Source organism: Canis aureus, chromosome 9 (assembly GCF_053574225.1).
Source record: "Canis aureus isolate CA01 chromosome 9, VMU_Caureus_v.1.0, whole genome shotgun sequence".
Lineage (NCBI taxonomy): Eukaryota > Metazoa > Chordata > Mammalia > Carnivora > Canidae > Canis > Canis aureus.
In genome coordinates, this window is record NC_135619.1 from 68348066 (window position 1) to 68359263 (window position 11198).

Below are 11198 nucleotides of genomic sequence, written 5' to 3' on the forward strand. Positions count from 1 at the left end.
AGGCAGAGAGGAAGGGGATGCTGACATTTACGGAGCGTTGAACATATATCAAGCATTGTTCTAAACGCTTTGCAATCATTAACCTCCTTATACTCCCAGCAACCCTACACAGTAGGTGCTATTAGCATCCCCTTTTGACAGATGAAAAAACTGAGGCCTGGAAGGGGTTCCGCTGCTTGTCCAAGGTTATACACAGCTAGTACGTGCTGCAGCTGGGATTCTGGCCTGGTTCAATCTCAGTCATGAAACTCCCAAGCCTCGTCATTCCAACCCCTTGGGGACATCTCCAGATATGCAGCCCATGCTCTTCCATATTTACATGTGTGCATGGGTGCACACACCCATACACACACACACACTATGGCTGTTCCTCTGTAGCCCACCCACCAAGCTCCCTACTCAAGCCCCAAACCAAAGGCCCAGAGACTGCCAATCCCCCAGTCCCCATACAGCCAGCTGGGCTGCCCTTGTCATCCCCACAGGCTGCAGCCACCCGCATAGGGCATTGAGACGGAGGAGCAAAGGCAAAGAGGTAGGAGCATAGGGAATGTCCTTGGGGAACAGGAGAAGGGCAACCTGTCTGGGGCAGGTGCATCTTAAAAATAACAGTGTCTCTGGCTTTACCCGCAAAATGGTTTATTTGAGAATAGCAGAGAATTGCAATTTGGGACACACAAGATACATCAAAACCCTGGACAAGTCATGAGACAGAGAAAAGAAATGCCCCCCCCTTTTTTTTAAGATTTTATTTATTTATTCTTGAGAGAGAGAAGGAGAGAGTCAGAGACACAGACAGAGGGAGAAGCAGGCTCCACGTTGGAAGCCTGACATGGGTCCGGATCTGCAGAGAGAAGAGCCAACTGGGGGGGGGGGGGGGGGGGCTGTTCTAAACAAAAAGCCTTTTAGACTAAATTGGGAGATGGAAGCATGATTGGTTCTCATTGGCTGAGCTGTGACTGTCTCTCATTGGCTGGGCTGTTGCTGGGCCGGAAAACAATCTTCCTGCTTTCTGCTGGGGTCCTAAAGCAAAATCCCCCACCCTTTTTTTTTTTGGTATATTTTTTTATTGGAGTTCTATTTGCCAATATATAGTATAACACCCAGTGCTCATCCCGTCAAGTGCCCTAAAACAAAATCTTTCTGCTCAGTGTTCATATTTACTGCAGTGGGGCTAGGAGGAGAGGCCTGATGTGAGTGCTCCCCCTGCTGGCCTCCCGACCCCATTTTATTTTATTTTTTATTTTTTTATTTTCTTTTATTTGAGAAAATATTTATTTTCTTTTTTTTCCAAGTTTTTATCTAAATTCTAGTTCGTTAACATATATGGAAAATGGGTTTCAGGTGTAGAATTTGATGATCCATCACTTACATATAATACCCAGGGCTAATCCTAACAAGTGCCCTCCTTACTGCCCATCCCCTATCTAACTCATCCCCCATCCTCTTCCCCTCTAGCAAGCCTCACTTTATTCTCTATTGTTAAAAAAAAAAGTCTCTTATGATTTGCTTTTCTCTCTCTCTTTTTCCCTCCCCCTATGTTCATATTTTTTATTTCCTAAATTCCACAAATGAGTGAAATTATACAGTATTTGTCTCTGACTTATTTTGCTTAGCATAATACCCTCTGACTCCATCTACTAGAATGCAAATGGCAAGATATCCTTCTTTTGATGGCTGAGTAATATTCCATTATATATATATATGTCATATATGTGCTATATTATATATATATATATATATATATATATATATATATATCATCATACCACATCTTCTTCACCCATTCTTCAGTCAATGGACCTTTGGGCTCTTTCCATAGCTTGGTTATTATTGATAATGCTGCTATAAACATCAGGGTGCATGTACACCTTTGAATCTGTATTTTTGTATCCTTTTGGTAAATCGATCCCATTTTATGTTTTTATTTTTTATTTTTTTAGAGAGGGAGGTGGAGAGGGGCAGAGGGAGAGGGAGAGAGTGAATCTTAAGTAGGCTCCAGCCTAGCATGGAGCTGGATGCAGGGGTCAATCTCACAACCCTGAGATCATGGCCTGAGACAAAAGCCAGAGTCAGATACTTAACCTACTCAGCCACCCAGGTACCTCAAACCAATCTCATTTTTTTTTTTAAGATTTTATTTATTTATCTGACAGAGAGAGAACACAAGCAGGGGGGGCAGCAGAGGGAGAAGGAGAAGCAGGCTCCCCAGTGAGCAAGGATTCCCCAGGAGGAACTCCATCCCAGGACTCTGGGATCATGACCTGAGCCAAAGGCAGATGCTTAGCCGACTAAGCAGATGGCCCTAAACCGACCCCATTTTAAATGAGGTTTGTCTTTATTCAGTTGCACAGGGACTAGGAAAATGTATTATATGAAGATGGATGGGGGTAAGGGAATGGCTTCATAAACAGCAATAAACAAATGCAATGCTTTTCTTAAAGGTATCATTATGACAACCATGGAACAACACAGGAAAAATTTCCTTCTGCGTAAAACCCCAGGGGATGAAAGGACGGCTGCATGCAGATATGTGCGGGGCTAGAACTCTGGGAGATTTGAGCGTGTTTAAATGCTATGGTTATATTATCTTATAAAACAAAAAGAGTGGGTTTTTTGTTTCTTTGTTTGTTTGCTTGCTTTAGAGGAAGGCTTGGTGATAGGATGTCAGACGAAGTTGCCCAATCATTAAAACTTCAAAACCCAATGTGGGAGAAAGAAGTAAAACATGCTGAACATCAGAACCTGCCATAATAAGCAAGAAAAAGACAAAGGCCGAGCCCGGCTCCGGGGGCATCTGAGGGCGAGCAGAGTCCAGTAAGTGCGCGCCACCCTCTGCTGCAGAAAGCAGTGTGGGAGAGGGCCTCTGCTTCTCTTGCCTTCTCTGCAAATGTTTCCAGAACATTCCAGGCCCATAAAGTATCCAAATGCCAGAAGGGCCCATGTGATTGAGTTGGAGCTTCTAATTCTGCTCTCTAGGAGTTCCTAGAGTGGGGGTTCACTTCCCGGAACCCCACCCTTCCCCAGAGACGGCTCTGACATTTTTTTCAGAGAAAGGGAGGAAAGTGTCCCTTGGAAACTGTGTGCCTGGGCCACGCTTCTTCCTGCTGCTGAGGCCAGTGAGGCTCAGGAGCCCATCTGCTCCCTCTGCGCCCCCGGTGTTTACGCGGCCTGAAGTCCTCCTTGGTGACCGGCTGTAAACAGCATCCTCACTGGTACTCACGGCCACCAGATTTTAGAGGAAGGCATCTGTTCTGGGGAGGCGTCCAGGAGAGGGTCTGCAAGGTGACGCAAGCGACCTCGGTTCTCTCTGGGCCGGGCCTTGACTCCAAGTGGCTGGGTGGTCTGAGAGGCTCCACTTACTGGACAGAACTGGAGCAAGTGTTTCAGGGATTGGGGAGTGCTCACCAGTGCGGGCACAGGGGGACCGGAAAGCTGAAGGGGGCAGGGCTCTTCCCTGTGGGGCTACTGAATATAGTGGGAGAGACGGCCACACAATCACACCACACACACACACCACACCCCTTCATACACACACCATACACACAACACACACACACCATACACATGCCATGCACACACACCATACACATACACACCATACACACCCCACATCACACACATACCACACACACATATCACATACACACATCACACACATATCATACACACACACCATACCCTTACACATACACATGTGTACACACATACACATCACATACACATCACGCACATATACACCATACACACACACAAAAGGCAAGAGAACACCCACAATCACAGGGAAGCTAGACCTGAAGTCTCAAGGTCTCCCTGGAGCCACAGACCAGTCACGTCCCAACGACACACTCATCTTCCATCCAGCTGAGGAATCGGTGTCTGCAAGTCGAGTCTGGGTCTGTGCCGGGGAGAGCAGGCCATGGGCAAGGGTCCCCTCCTACACCCTACGCCCCGTGGTGTGGCTGAAGCAGACCAGCCTCTTGCTGGGGCAGGACGGTCAGCTCACATTCTCCACACGTTGCCCGCAGGCTGTGTGCATTTATCTACACGTATTGACTCATGCAGGCGTCACCATGGCTCTAGGAGATAAGGCTGTAGTTATGCTAACCCCCAAATGACAAGCCCAGCAGAGGAGGACCTGCTTCTGATCCTGCCAGCCTAGCTGCCAGGCCGGGGTCCCCAGGTGGTGCCACAAGTCTCTAGCGAAGTGCTTTGGGGTTGTTTGCCTGGTTCGGTCATTCTGCATGCAGTCTCCGTCACAGCTATGCCACCTCCACAGCTGCTTCTTTAATAGACTTACTTTTGAACTGTGACTTCCTATCACCGACTATTTTTTTTTAAGATTTTATTTATTTATTTATTCATGAGACACAGAGAGAGAGAGGCAAAGACACAGGCAGAGGGAGAAGCAGACTCCCTGCAGGGAGCCCAATGAGGGACTCGATCCTGGGACCCCGGGGTCACACCCTGAGCCGAAGGCAGATGCTCCACCGCTGAGCCACCCAGGTGCCCCCTGATACCAACCAAGTAGCAACCGAGTATCATCCGTCATAAAAAACCACTGAGGGGGGCACTTGACGGGATGAGCACTGGGTGTCATTCTATATGTTGGCAAATTGAACACCAATAAAAAATAAATTTACGAAGAAAGAAAAAAAAAACACCTGTAGAAACGAAATACATGGGCTGTCTACACTGCCATTCGGGTCTGGCTAGATTCGGGCACTGGGCCTGCCGTCTTTGTTGAAAGCAGGGTACGAATCCCAGACAGGTGTGGATGACACCCCAGCACCGCTGGGACTGTCCTCGGCCCCGCGGGGAGGAGTGACCGCCTGCTACCCGGTTACTTACCAGCCTGTCCACACCGCCTGCTGCGGGAAATACCCCCACCGGCTCTAGCTGTCCGGCCGGCTCCGGGGTTGGGGGCTCCACACAGGGGGGAGGTTGGCCCTCGAGAAAGTGACCCTGTGCGTTTTGTGGCGGCCGCAGCCCCGGAGCCCCGCCGACGCGGATTCCTGGGAAACCAGAATCGGCTCCCCCTGAGGCCTCAAGAGGCATTTTGCTCTTGGCGGCGTGGACGGCCAGTGTTTATGGGATTCAGCGGAGGGGAATATTTTTAAAGCGAGTCTTCTTGGGCAGGATTCGGAGGCCGACGGAGAACTAGTGGATCAGGATGTTGGGCGTTCCTGCTGAAGCATCAGTTCGAGGCACGAGGGGGAAGCCCAGCTGCAGAGGAGTCACCCCCTCTCCGGGGGGCCCCGCTCCAGCCCCGAGGCTCAGGGTCTGCGGGGGACAGACCCAGGGGGACGAGGAGGCTCGTTCAGGGTGACGCCGACGGTGCCGCACTCCGGGCCACCACCTCCCCTCCCCGCCCTGTGCCACTGTGTCCCCCCATGCTCCCTCCCACATTCCTCCCAATCCCTCTCCGACATGGGATGTTATAATCCCAGGATATATTCCACAGGGTCCCGGGAGGAAAGAGGAGAGACATTCACATGGGGGAATATGGAGGGATTTTTTGACAGAAGATCTATTTACAGAGTGTGCACAGCATGTGGGGGCACCCTGGGGGCCTCAGGGCTAGCACAGCTGAGGCTCAAAGTGGAGGTTCCCCTCCCTGCCCCCACTGCTCCCTCCCTGAGAACTGAGCAAGACGAGGCAGTTGTCTCCAGAATCCTGGCCAGGGAGGTGGAAAGGGCCCCTGGCAGGAGCTGTGAACTCGGCCCCCGGAGGCCCCGAGGCAGGGAAATGGGAGCTGGTGCCCCATCTTCACCGTCTCCATCGCCCTGTGCCCTGCTGGTCCTCCGGCTGGCCAAGTCCATGGGAAGCCAGCGTGCAGAGCTCCTGGTGAGGTCCCCCCGGGGCGTGCAGGGAGAGTGGCTCACACACACACACACACACACACAGTCCTCCCCAGGGCGCCTCCAAAGCAGAGCCCTAGAAACACCACCACTCACACCACTCCCTCCACACCATCAACTTCTCTGGACTTGAAACCTCTGTCTCGAACATAAAGACTCCTAACTCTGGGAAACGAACTAGGGGTGGTGGAAGGGGAGGAGGGCGGGGGGTGGGGGTGACTGGGTGACGGGCACTGAGGGGGGCACTTGACGGGATGAGCACTGGCTGTTATTCTGTATGTTGGCAAATTGAACACCAATAAAAAATAAATTTACTATAAAAAAAAAGAAAGAAAGAAACCTCTGTCTCAGGATTGCCAGGGAGAGAGAAGCCCTTGGCCTTGTTTGGGAAATGAGAGCAATGTTTACAGGCCTTGGCCAGCAGTTAGGATCAGCCGGCCAGATCCGGGAACACCCGCGCAGGTAGGTCCCTAAGGGAGGGCAGTGAGGCAAGGCCCGGGCGCTCCCCAGGGTGACAGAGGCCGAGCCACCTGTGCACCTGGTAAAGGGAGGCCTATGAGCAGGAGAGGTGGCCCCACGGGGCGGAGGAAGCTCCCCCTGCTGTTCCCCCTGAATCTCAATAAGCAGCCTGGAGGATTGAAGGATTCAAACCCACGATCTCTGACCTCCGGCTGAATTTTCTTTCTGGGGCCGGGGAAGGCCTCCCAAAAAGGCAATCCACTAGATCTTTCTTCCATTCCCCAGCCCCCCCCTTTCTGAAGGATCAGCTGGGCTTTGCTGCCTGTTGCTCCTCTGGCAAGTCTCAAATCCTGACCTCAGCTCCACTGAGGGGTTCAGCTAAACCTTTTCCAGATGTTAAGTAAATATCTTCTGCTTCACGTCCTGCTTACCAAGGCTCAGTCTCTTCTTTTTCTAATGTGCTTGTAATTTCTAAACTGCCCACTGCCTTACCCCTACCCCCACAACTGAATTCAGACAGCTGGCTTCTGGAAGCCCATGTGCCCGCTGTTTGCACAGGCTGCTTTAGCTGAGAAGCGGCTGGAGCCTGGGGCAGGGCGGATGGCTACATGCGTCCACACGCACGTGCACCCAGGCACCCGGAGATTCACACTCTTCCTGGACAGGAGCAAGAGGTCCCGTGAGATCGGGGAGCAAGCTGGAGGTCTGGACCTGGGTCCTAAGGCCCACCCCCAGGTCTCATCAGCAATGGCACGTGGACAAGTCACCTCATGTCTCTACACCCCACCTGCTCTGCAAGGCAAGCCTACAGCTGGTGCCTGCCTCTCTGGATGGGAAAACAGCAGATCCTTGAACAAAGTGGGGGGGTTAGGGGTGCCGACACCCCTCCCTGTCAAAAATCTGCATCTACTTGTCGACTTGCCCAAAACTGAACTGCCTGATAGTCTGCTGTTGACCAGAAGCTTCGCCGATAACGTGAACAGCCGATTAATTATGTAGTATCTCCTTACAACAAAGTGAGCTAGAGAAAAGCAAAGGTTATTAAGAAAAGTGTAAGGAAGAGGAACTAGTGTTACAGGGCTGTACCGTATTTATTGGAAAACACCCTCCACCGTGGACCCTCACAGTTGGAAGCTGTGCTGTGCATGGGTGGGCCGTGCACTGAAGTGCAAAGAGGGTTAGAGAGAGGCTCTGCCTGCGGGAGCCCCGCTGGGCAGAGAGGGTTACATCTCTCAGAAGCTGAGGGCACCCTGGAGGAGCCGCCCCCACGATGGGCTGGACCTGCTCCCCCTACCTGCCTTTCTCATTACCCAGTTTCCTCCTGTTTATCCTCAGGTCTCAAAATAAATATCCACTCACACCGCCCCCCCCCCCCCACACACACACACACAGCAGGCTGGTGTAGGACTCCGTGTGAGATGCTGTCATGGGACCTTTATTTCCTAGCACTTACGCCAGTTTTCAATTAATTAGTGACTGTTTCAGTAACATCTAGCTTTCTCCACTGGACTGCACGCTCCTGGAGGACACGACATGGTGCCATTGTGTCCCTAGCACCTGGTATGCAGTAGCTGCTTAATAAACATTTACTAAGTGAAGGACTCTGTTTCCCTCTCCTGGTGGAGATTATGTGTGTTTTATGGTCCCAGCCCCCCCCCATCTAACTGTCTTTTCTCCGCCCCAGTCAGCCCAGGAGCCTCACTTACATCCCACCCTGAGTCCAAATGTTCTCTGCCTGGAAGAGACCGATGTTCCTGTCTTTTCATGAGGACCCTGTGCCCACTACAGCCTCTCTCAGGTAAGTCAAGAGAGTTCCGGGATTTACAATTTATAGGGGAGGGGAAGATAGCCAGAAATCCTGGAGAACATGACCCTGATCTCCTGGACAACAGTTGAAGCAACAGGTGTTGACTCCACAGACAAAAGCTGATGGGGCTGGAGTTCAAATCCCCATGGGCTTGGTGGGAGCAGAGGGAGAAGAGTGTTCTGTGGGGTTTGGTGGGATACAGGGACGCAGAAGGAGGACAGAGTGGTGGTCATGTGCGAGCTATCCCAAATGAACTTGGAAATGAACAGAGTCAACACCCAAGGAACCAGCTAGAGACGTGCCAGGGCACCACCAACACTTGTCTGGCGTCTGGTAGAAGGCCAAGTCACTCTAAAGAGAGATCGTGGGGAGAATGATCCTGAGTGGAAGCAAAGGGGAGAGAAGGTTGGTCCTGAGGGGGTAGTGTTGGCACAAGAAAGGGGAGAGGGCCCAGCCTGGCCTCTCAGCCCTGTGCGGGGTGCAGCCTACTATGCAGAGGACCGGACCACCTTGGGGTACGTAACGCCCAGTTACACACTCCGCAGGCCACCTCGGACCATCCCCTGGCTTCTCAGGACCCCGGGGCCAGGGCCATCCCACTGGCAAGGGACCGTATTGCTGGGAAATCACCAACCAGCACCTGGTGCCATACTTCAGTCTGGAGAGAGCCACACTCTGAGAGACACAAATCTCCATGCCCAGGGCACTGAGGAAGTGGCTTTTCTGTAGCTGCAGAAATGGAGCCAAAGGCTGGACCAAGGAGGCTGCCCCGGTGGGCCTTACTTCCAGCGCCTGCCAGGTTGCACAGGTCAGAAAGTTAGGGCGCCATGGGGACGGCTCGCCTCTGGGCCATGGTGTCTGGGGCCTCTGCTGGAATCCTCAAAGGCTAGGATGCCTCTGGTTTTACCTGGGACCAGGGGATCCACTTCCAAGGGACCAGTTGGTTCCACGAGCACCCTCATAACATGGAGCCAGCCTCCCCCACAGCCAGCAACCCTAAGTCTGGTCACATTCACTGTTAGATGGTCACATTCACCTACCTTTTGAAGGGAAGGGTAGCACAGAATTGCTGGACATGCTAAAACCACCACTCCACCAGCAGGATCTTTCTAGAGTGTTTTTCCTATTCCATTGCTCCTTCCTTAAAGCCCTCGAGGACAAAGCCTCAGGTTCTCAGCAGCCAGCGTCCTTTTTCCCTTATGCATCCCATCTCTAACCACTTCCTGTCTCCCTGTCCAACATCTAGTCTGCCTTCCAGAACATGCCAGAGGCTTCCCCACTTCTTCAGCTCCGCTCAAGCTGCTCCCTCTGCCTGGTCTGTCCCCTCTCCTCTGTTGTTTGTTTTGTTTTTCAGTTTTCTTATTTGAGTACAGGTGACCCACAATGTGCTACCTTGGTTGCAGTGCACAACACAGTGATCCAACTTCTCTATACATTCGTGGCTCACCACAAGCGCGACCACCATCTGTCACCACACAACGCTAGCCCTTCTTACTCTCCATTGACATGTCCCTCATCCTTTGAGACCCAGCTCCAGAGCCACCTCTAACCTTCCCCACCCACCCCCCCAATTCTGTGCCCCAGGCCCTTCCTTCCACCCCACAGCACTCACCACACCTGGGAGCTTGGGCAGGGCAGGGGACACGTGGTCCTCACCTCTGGGTCCTTAGAGCCAGGGCGGAGTTCAGCTCGGAGAAGATGCTCAAGGCACATTTAAAGGATAAATGCACTGATGAATAAGTTAGTCACCGGTGCCCAGTCTGGCCGCTGAAAGCCAGCCAGCTTCCCCTGGAAGTAGAGGAGCTTTACCTAGGAAATCCCAGAGATGAACAGCAGACTCTTTCCCATAAGTTGTGGCTCTCCTCCTCCCCCATGAGCCTGCCCAGGAAGGAATCGCCTCCCTTCCCCAGGAAGAGCCCCTCTACCGCCATCGTCCCTCACCCACCCCACAGGATGTGGAAAATGTCCACTTGGTCCTGCCCTCTGGGCTGTGCTCTCTGCTTTCAATGTGTTTTCAGACCCACTCTTAGATTCGAACCTTGCAACAGCCATGCAAAGCAAGTCAAGAAGACAGTAATACTCTACTCCAAAGGAAACAAAATGGAAGCTCAGAGAAGTCAAGCCATTTGCCCAAGACCACACAGCTAGGATTGGAGCCCATATCTGTCAAAGCCCCATGCCTCTTTGCTGAAGGTAGAGATGAATTAGCCTTAACAGCGACACTTCTAGAAAATGAACTGCTCCATGACCTCAGTCTCGCCCAAGAGTGAAAGAGGAGCCAGTGGGTTAATGATAAAGTCACTAACATGGGAGCAAGCACTGCGAAGAGCGGTGCTGGTTGTAGTTGCTTAATAGGTGCACAAAAATACTTATTCAGGCTTATTGAACCAAGTGCAGAGGTTGGGGCTTTTTGCGCATTGTCATGGTTTCCCACCACAACCCCAAGAAGTAGATTTTGTTATTCCCATTTTACGAGGTAGGTCATCGAGGTTCAGAGAGGTTCATTAATTTACCCAATGTCACACAGCTAATGAATGAGCCAGGATTTTGAACCCAGGAGGACTGCCTGATTCCAAAGCCCCTGCCCTCCCCGTCCATCATGCGACCTCTGACTATCATCAACACTTTGCTGATGCAGGTTCTGGAAGCACGATGCTGCCCTCTGCCAGAAGGAGACAGGGTGTGGGTAGATAGACTGTGGTCTCAGAGCCAGGCTGGAACCTCCCTGTCTGGCATGATATCATTTTTCTCCTCTAATCAATTAGTCACCACGACCAGGCCATGAGAGGCTGAAAGATGACCAGCTCCCTTGGGAGGTGCCCATGTGATAAGGAAGGAATGTGCCGTGGATCCTCCCATCGTGGAAGCTTCGAGGGTCCAAGACTCAGATTGTTAGTGCTGATGATGGACGCTGGCCAAGGAGACGTCCCAGTGGAGCCACGAGGTGAAGACCACGAGCTCTCCACCTAGCCCAAGGAGACGGGGTACCTCTCAAAGACCCCGGGGAGTCAGGGGCGCCTGGACCCGAGTCTCTGAGCGCGCAGCAGAAAGGGCCTGAGTGCCATCCCGACCTC

General features: G+C 52.1%; 1 protein-coding gene across 7 annotated transcripts in view; it reads left to right on the forward strand.

The window, feature by feature from the left end:
• Nucleotides 1–11198, forward strand: part of BDKRB2 (bradykinin receptor B2) — a 30916-nt gene that overhangs the window by 15920 nt on the left and 3798 nt on the right. Inside the window, exons 2-4 of one of the 7 annotated variants that reach the window (XM_077910491.1) lie at nt 2643–2814; nt 8002–8115; nt 10890–11108. Coding sequence is in view for 3 of the 7 variants with exons in the window: in XM_077910489.1 (XP_077766615.1) it covers nt 8042–8115 (74 nt within the window). In the remaining 4 variants the exon portion in view is untranslated. The remainder of the gene's footprint in view (nt 1–2642; nt 2815–8001; nt 8116–10889; nt 11109–11198) is intronic. The other 6 variants (XM_077910492.1, XM_077910493.1, XM_077910494.1 and 3 more) reach the window with 6 other exon arrangements.